We start from the raw sequence: 8,528 nt of genomic DNA, 5'->3' as shown, positions 1-8,528 counted from the left end.
GTGCCTGGGGGGGGTGGTGGGATTTGGGGGACCTGGGGGGCAGCAGAGCAGCACAGCGTGCACTCAGTGCCCGGGGGTGTTTGGGGGGGGGCTGGGGGGGTTTGGGGGGGGGTCCGGGGGAGGTTTTGGGGGGGGCCTGGGGGGGGTCAGCAGTGCAGCACCGTGCGCTCAGCACTCAAAGGAACGGGCTCTGTCACATACACACACGTGCGGAGCTGCGGGACGCCGCCCCTCCCCCCCCCAACCCCCATATCCCCCCCCATCCCCCCTCCTCCGCCCCCCCCATCTCCCCACGCACGGCCGCTGTGGGGCGGGGTGGGGGTGGGGCGGGGGGCTCAGGGGCCGTTCCCGGCGCTGCCGGGGCCGTGGGGGGGGGCGGGGGGGGGCACTCCGTCGCCGTGCGCTGCGTCGCGGCGCGGCGGCATCCGCTCGTTGATGCGGTCCAGGCCCCGCGCCTCCTCGAAACTGCGGATCCGGTGCTGCGGGGAGAAGCCCCGGATGGCTGCGGGGGGGGGACAGGGGGGGGGTTAGTGGGGGGGAGGGGAGCTTGGGGTGGGGGGGGGTGGGGGTGAGAAGGGAATGGACGCGGCCACACAGCGCAACTGGCACCCGTGGGGAACACCCCCCCCACCCGTGATGAACTCCCACCCGTGGGGAATCCCCATCTGTGAGAACCCCCCCCCCCCCCCCCCCACGATGAACCCCACCCGTGGGGAACCCCTCCGTGGGGATCCCCCCTCCCCCTCCCGTGGGTCAGAGCGGCGCCGTACGGCGGCGGCTGCGCTGCAACCGCTTTGGCCACTGGGGGGCGCCGTGCGCGGCGCTTCCACGCGCAGGCGGCGAAGGACCTCCGCCCCACGGCCGGGGGTCCGCCCCCACTGCTGGGGGTCCGCCCCACGGCGGGGGGTCCGCACACGCGTGCACGCGTGGGTGCCGTGTCCGTACCTTCCCGCGCCTCCACCGCTTCGACTGTGGCTGCGGACGGACACAGAAACGGCGGAGGAACAGAGAGAGCAGAGAGAGCACTGAGCGACTGCGGGGGGGGGGATGGGGGTGGGAGGGGGGGGGCTGCCCGGACCCCCCCACCCCGGGGACAGAGGAGGGGGCGGAGAACCGAACTGGGACCCCAAGAACGGCACCACACTCATGGCACTGCTGGGAACGGGGGGGCAACACTGCAGCACTGCCCCCCACCCACAATTACTGGGGGGGGGGGACTGGGGAAAGCAGCGCCTGCAAAGGGAGCCCCTCCCCTCCCCACCCCCACCCCCCACCCCCACCCCCCCTTCCTGAGTAGGCCCGGGGGGGGGTCTGCAGTGCCCCCCAGGCCCGGAGAAGTGGGGTTGGGGGTCCAGGGGCAACCGAGTGGGGTGATTGCACCCCGCCCAAAAAAGGGCTGAGCCGCCCCTGAACCCCCGATCCCAACGGCACCCGAGGCCGAGCGATGTGTGGGGCAGAGGGGGGGGGGCGCTATGGGCTGGGGGGGCTGGGGGGCACTGACCGGTCTGCAGCGTCTGCCTCCCCCCCGGACAGCACTCCCAGCGGGCAGCGTCCCCGTGGGGGTCAGACCCTTCAGGGTCAGCACGCTCTCACTCTCCTCCCTGCAAAGGAACGCGGTGTCAATGGGGGGGGGAACCCCAAAGGGCAGCAGGGGCCCCCGAGCACCCCAACCCCGAGCACCCCAACCCCGAGCACCCCCAACCCCGAGCACCCCCCCACCCTCACCTGGAGCACCCGCCCCGATCCCCCCACCCCAATCCCCCACCCTTAGTCTCCCCCCGATCCCTCCCCAATTCCTCCCCGATCCCCCCACCCTGAGATTCACCCTGCCCCGATCCTCCCCACCCCAATCCCCCCACCCCAATCCCCCCACCCTGATCCCCCCCACCCCGATCCCCCCACCCCGATCCCCCCCACCGATTCCCCCCACCCGATCCCCCCACCCCGATCCCCCCCCGTTGCGGTGCCGGTTACCGGAGCACGGAGAAGACGCGTGCCATCTTCCCGATGGCGCGGATCTTATTCCTGATGATCTCTTTGCGCACCGTGGTCCCACCTGGGGGAGAGCAGAGCGGCCCCCCCATAACTCCCGGCCCCCCCATAACTCCGGCCCCCCATAACTCCCGGCCCCCCCACAACTCCCGGCCCCCCACAACTCCCGGCCCCACTGCCCCGGGAACACAGCGTCCGTCTGTCCCCAGGAGGAGTGCGGCCGCGCAGGGACTGAGGGACGGAGTGGGGACGGCACACGGAGCTCTGCACGGGAGCGGGGCGGCCCCAGAAGGACCACGGGGACACGGGGACACGGGGGGTGGGCACGGGGGGTGGGCACGGAGGGTGGGCACGGTTCGGCCACGCAGACACAGCTCAGCCACACGGGACATGGCTTAGCTGCGTGACACGGCTCGGCCACGTGGGACACGGTCACATGTGACACGGCCACGTGGGACATGGCCACATGTGACACGGCCACGTGGGACACAACTCGTCCACACACGACACGGCTCAGTTACGTGTGACACAGCTCATCCACGCGTGACACAGCCGGTGAACATGGCTCATCCACGCGTGACACGGCTCAGTGATGTGCTGACACGGCCAGGTGAGCACGGCCAGGTGTGACACAGCTCGTCCACACATGACAAAGCCAGGTGTGACACTGCCAGGTGTGACACGGCCACGTGTGACACGGCCAGGTGTGGCACGGCCAGGTGAGCACAGCCAGGTGTGACACGGCCAGGTGTGACATGGCCAGGTGTGACACGGCCAGGTGTGACATGGCCAGGTGTGACATGGCCAGGTGTGGCACGGCCAGGTGAGCACAGCCAGGTGTGACACGGCCAGGTGTGCACGGCCAGGTGGGCACGGCCAAGTGTGGCACGGCCAGGTGGTGGCACGGCCAGGTGTGACACGGCCAGGTGTGGCACGGCCAGGTGAGCACAACTCGTCCACGCGTGACACGGCCACGCAGACACCGCCCATCCACGCAGCCGTGTGCACCCACCGTCCCCGCAGCGCTGTGACCCCCATCCCAGAGTCCCCCATAGCACGTCCCCCATAGCACCAATGGAGTGGGGTGGGGGGAGGGGAGGGGGGGGAGGGGAGGGGGGGGAGGGGAGAGGGGGGGGTGCGAAGCCAAAGGGAGCGGTCTCCTCTCGGCTGTGCCATGCAGCCATGCACTGCGCAGCGCAACCACGGCCCCACTGTGGGGTGGGGGGGGCAGGGGGCCACGCGTGTTCGGGGTCCACGGGTGGCACAGCGTGGGGTACCTCTGTGACAGCTCCCAACGCGGGGGTCTTCAGCGAGAGGAGAACGCCGGGAAACGGGGAACGGAGACAGAGACAGAAAAACAGATTTAATCCTCCGGGGGGGGGGGGTGGGGGGGAGGGGGGGACGCAGCGAAAAGAAAAAGGACAGCACAGGGACACAGCAACACAACGCAGAGCGGGGGGGGGGAGGGGGGGGGCGGGGGGGGGGGCGGGGGAGGGGGGGGGAGGGGGGGGTGGGGGGGGAGGGGCAGCTGCGGTTCTGCTGTGATCCGATGGCGAAGTGCGTGGGGGGGTTCGTTCATTAATGGTAATTAAGAAACTAAATGGCGTCCCACGCACGGCCGCACGCGGAGGGGCTGCACTGTGCCCCACGGCCCCGCCCCACGGCCCCGCCCCACGGCCCCGCCCCACGGCGCTCACCTTCCAGCGTCTCGTCGCCGTCCGAGATGAGCTCGTCGTCCGAGCAGATGTTGAGGATGTTCACCAACATCTCCGTGACTGCGGGGACAGCGGGGTCAGGGGCACGGGGCAGAGGACACCGGGGGGGGGCTGGGGCCATGGGGGGCTCAGGGGGGCACGGGCTCCCTTCCATCCCCACTCCCATCCCCACCTCCACCCCATCCCACCCCATCCCCATTCCCACCCCCATCCTTGCTCCCATCCCACCCCATCCCACTCCCACTCCCCCCCCCGCCCCCCCCCGCCCCCCCGGGCCGGATTCTGACTGCGCCGGTGCCCCTCACCCTTCTCCCCCACGAAGGGCAGCGACCACGTGAACACGTCCATGAAGTTGGGCAGCCAGTACGGGTGGGGGGAGCAGTTGAACTGCCGGATGTTCATCACGTTGTTCTCGTACTTCAGCACGGCAGCTGGGGGGGGGGGGGGGGGGGGGGCAATTAGGGGCTAACGAAGCACCACCATCGTTAGGGCATCGCCGGGGTCACCGCCCTCCGGACAAAGCCCCACACAACCGGGGCTGAACGTGGCCCACGTGGGCACGGAGGAGGGTGGTGCTGGGACCCACGGAGCCCACGGTTGTGGGGTGGAGGGGCTGTGGGGTGGAGGGGTGAAGGGATTGTGGGGCAGAGAGGCTGTGGGGTGGAGGGGCTGTGGGGCGGAGGGGCTGTGGGGTGGAGGGGCCATGGAGGGGAGGGGCTGTGGGGCAGAGGGGGTGTGGGGCGGAGGGGCTGTGGGGCGGAGGGGCTGTGGGGTGGAGAAGCCGTGGGGCAGAGGGGCTGTGGGGCAGAGCCCTCATCCTTACCCTTGTTGTTGTACACGTCGAGGTAATTAGGCGCCGAGAAGATGGTGATTAACGAGGGGAAGCCCGTGCTCTGGCTCTTCCGGTACATGCGGTACCTGCAAGGTGGGGGGGGGGGGAGGGGCGGTGAGGGCGGTGGGGGAGGGGCGGGGGGCGGGGGGGGAGGGGCAGGGTGCTCACTCACCCCGCGTCCTGAGCTTCGTGGGCGCGGATAACAGAGAGCAAAGTGTTGTTCTGCAAAAAATCACAAACTGCAGCGTAACTGCAAAACAAAACCACACCTCCGTTAGCACCGCCAACCGCTGCGGGGACCCAGCCCCACATCCCGCCCCACATCCCGCCCCACGGCGACCCCTCCGCCACCCCCCGGGGCGGGGTCGGTATGGGGGACGCGGGGCTGGGATGGGGGTGTCCGATCGTGGGATGGAATTGGGGCCCCGAAGATGGATCGGGACCCACAGGGACCCCACAGACCCACAGCAGGGCAGGGCCACCTCTGCGCCCCATAGCAGCCACAGGAGAGCTCCTAGAGCCCCATAGAGAGCAACGGGAGGACAGGTCAACCCATAGAGACCCATAGGGACCAGGGAGCCCCATAGAGAACGACCCCAATGAGCCCCTTAGTGACCCCATATTATTAGATTGGAAAGGACGGGAGGACAGGTCAACCCATAGGGACCAGTGTATGCCCTAGAGAACTCTATTTAGCCCCATAGTGACCCCACTGAGCCCCATAGTGACCCCATAGAGACCCACAGGAGAGCAGGTCAACCTCTGGGCCCCATAGCATCTGCAGAAGAGCTCAAAGAGCCCCATAGAGAGCAACGGGAGGACAGGTCAACCCATAGGGACCAGAGAGCCCCATAGAGAACGACCCCAATGAGCCCTTAGCGACCCCAATGAGCCCCATAAGTGACCCCACAGCGACCCACAGGAGAGCAGGTCAACCTTCCAACGTTCCCCTGCAGCTCCCGGTGCCTCCACCTCCCCCATAAGGAGAGAGAAAACCCACCCAGGACGGGGGAACGGCCCCACCCAAGAGCGGGGGGCTCACGTGGGGAAAGGGACCTCAGAAATAAGGGGGGGGGGGGGCTCACGGGGTCGGGACCCCCATCCGTGCGGCGACCCAGAGCTGTGGGGTGGGGGTGGGACCTCACCTGTAGAAATAGGAGCAGCCCCGAACGGTGTTGTGGGAGAAGTGCTCCCCGGATTTCTCGCTGCCGTAATCCTCGGAGGGGTCGGACCACAGCAGATCGCACATGGGGCCGAAGGCCGGCGGCTCCTTGAAGCGGTCTAACTGGGGGGCACGGGGACACTGGGAACGGCACCCACACCCCGGGAGGGAGCGGCCCCAGAGGGACCCCAGAAAGGAGCGGCCCCAAAGGGACCCCAAAAAGGAGCGGCCCCAAAGGGACCCCAGAAAGGAGCGGCCCCAAAGGGACCCCAGAAAGGAGCGGCCCCAGAGGGACCCCAAAAAGGAGCGGCCCCAAAGGGACCCCAAAAAGGAGCGGCCCCAGAGGGACCCCAGGAGGGATCAACCTCTTCCTCCCCCTCCCCCTTCTTTCTCTTCCTCCTCTTCTTCCTTCCCATCTTCCTCCTCCATCTGCTCCTCTTCCTCTTCCCACACTTCTTCCTCCTCCACCTGCTTCTACTACTCTTCTTCTTCCTCCTCCTCCTCTTCCTCCTTCCCCCTTCTCCTCTTCTTCCTCCCTCCTCCCCTTTCTTTTCCTTCTCCTTCTTTTTCTTCCCCTCCTCCTCCTCCTCCTCTTCCTCCTCCTTCTCTTCCTCCTTTCCCCTCCTCCTCCTCTTCCTCCTTCTCCCCCTCCTTTCTCTTCCTCCCCCTCCTCCTCCTCCCCTCCCCCTCCCCTCCCCTCCCCCCCTTACTTTCCGGATGTCATCCAGGCAGGTGATTTCTGGGGACAGTCCCCCGTGGACGCAGAGGAACTGTTGGTTGAGGAGGGCAGCGAGGGGAAGGCAGTCGAAGGTGTCCATGCACGCGTCGTACACGCGCTCCGAGTACTTGATGCGGCCTGGGGGGGGAGGGGAGGGGTGGGGGAGGGGGGGGGGGGAGGGGAGAGCACAGCTCGATGCCCCTCTGCGGGGCCGCACCCCAAACCCGCTGAAAGGACCCCAACACAGAACCCAAATCAACCCGAAATGCAGCCCTGACCCCGACCCTAATTACAGCCCTGACCCCCACCCTGACCCCGACCCTAATCACAGCCCTGACCCTGACACCGACCCTAATTACAGCCCTAATTACAGCCCTGACCCCGACCCTGACCCCAACCCTATTCACAGCCCTGACCCCGACCCTGACCCCAACTCCAATCCTAATCTCAACATACTTACACCAACCCCAATCCTAACCCCAACGTACCACCCCCCCCACCCCCACCACCACCCCCCCCCCCCCCCGCTGCTCACACTCCTGTTTGAAGGTGAAGTACTCAGTGAGGTGGCGGCACTCGTGGTTCCCCCGCAGCAGGAACAGCGTCTTGGGGTGGTTTATCTTCAGGCTCCACAGGTACAGCACGCACTGCGGGGCGGCAGCGGCACTGACCCACGGGACACCCCATGGGACACCCCACGGGACACCCCATGGGAAACCCCACAGGACACCCCACAGGACACCCCATGGGACACCTCACGGGAAACCCCACGGGACACCCCACGGGACACCTCACGGGACACCCCACGGGACACCTCACGGGACACCCCATGGGACACTCCACGGGACACCCCACGGGACACCCCACGGGACACCCCATGGGACACTCCACGGGACACCCCACGGGAAACCCCACGGGACACCCCACGGGACACCTCACGGGACACCCCACGGGACACCCCACGGGACACCTCACGGGACACCCCATGGGACACTCCACGGGACACCCCACGGGACACCCCACGGGACACCCCATGGGACACTCCACGGGACACCCCACGGGACACCCCACGGGACACCCCACGGGACACCCCACGGGACACCTCACGGGACACCCCATGGGACACTCCACGGGACACCCCACGGGAAACCCCACGGGACACCCCACGGGACACCCCATGGGACACTCCACGGGACACCCCACGGGAAACCCCATGGGACACCCCACAGGACACCCCACGGGAAACCCCACGGGAAACCCCACGGGACATCCATCCCAATGGAGCTGTGCATGCAATGCATCCCAATGGAGCTCTGCACTGCATGCAACCCGAGCTGTGCGTGCCATGCAACCCAACGGAGCCGTGCCCTGAATGCAGCCCGAGCCGTGCACGGACTGCGCCCCAGTGGGGCCGTGCATGCCGTGCACCCCGCGCCGTGGGGCAGGACGCGGTGGGGTCGCGGCGCTCGCAGCCCCACGCTCCCCCCCCCCCCCTCTCACCTCTATGCTGAAGTACCCCCTGTCCACGTAGTCCCCCAGGAAGAGGTAGCGCGTGTTGGTGGGCGACCCCCCCACCTCGAACAGCTTCATCAGATCGAAGAACTGCCCGTGGATGTCCCCGCACACTGCCACGCACAACGGGGACGGCGTCAGCGCCCCGAGCCCCCCACCCCCCCCACCCCCCCCCGCAGGGACCCCCCCCACGCACAGCCCGACCTGTGATGGGCGCCTCCACCTCGATCATGGTCTTCTCGTGCCGGAGGATGGCGGCTCCGTCGTGGATGATCTTCAGGGCCGCGTCCTCCTCCAGGCGGCCCTCCCTGCCCAGGTGGCTCCGGAGGACATCGAGCCGCGGCCGCCCGTCCTCGAACACCTCCTTCAGCGACAGCCGCTGCGTGGGGGGGAACGGCACGGCTGCAAAACGGGGGGGGGGTCACGCGACGGCCGTGGGGCGGTGGTCCCGAGCACAGAGCAACACGGCTGAGTCCGACAGCACCGACTGCCGGGAGCAGCACCCCCTCCTCCTCTTCCTCCTCCTCTTCCTCCTCTTCTTCCTCCTCCACCTGCTTCTACTCCTCCTCTTCCTCCTCCTCCACCTGCTCCTCTTCC

General features: G+C 68.2%; 1 protein-coding gene across 1 annotated transcript; it reads right to left on the bottom strand.

Moving 5' to 3' along the window:
* Positions 1–334: 334 nt before the first annotated feature.
* On the bottom strand, positions 335–8,328 carry LOC136050454 (serine/threonine-protein phosphatase 2B catalytic subunit gamma isoform-like). Its single transcript, XM_065739357.1, is given in 14 exon segments — positions 335–502; positions 946–975; positions 1,502–1,535; positions 1,538–1,601; positions 1,975–2,056; positions 3,690–3,767; positions 4,013–4,138; positions 4,531–4,625; positions 4,712–4,789; positions 5,685–5,824; positions 6,412–6,557; positions 6,955–7,066; positions 7,920–8,044; positions 8,136–8,328. Coding segments are annotated over 14 exon segments (1,305 nt in total). The 5' UTR covers positions 8,164–8,328; the 3' UTR covers position 335.
* Between the last annotated feature and the right edge of the window lie 200 nt (positions 8,329–8,528).

This window comes from Cyrtonyx montezumae, unplaced genomic scaffold (assembly GCF_038088225.1).
Source record: "Cyrtonyx montezumae isolate F1298 unplaced genomic scaffold, pur_monq_1.0 scaffold_239, whole genome shotgun sequence".
NCBI lineage: Eukaryota > Metazoa > Chordata > Aves > Galliformes > Odontophoridae > Cyrtonyx > Cyrtonyx montezumae.
This window is presented reverse-complemented; position numbering and strand designations above follow the sequence as displayed.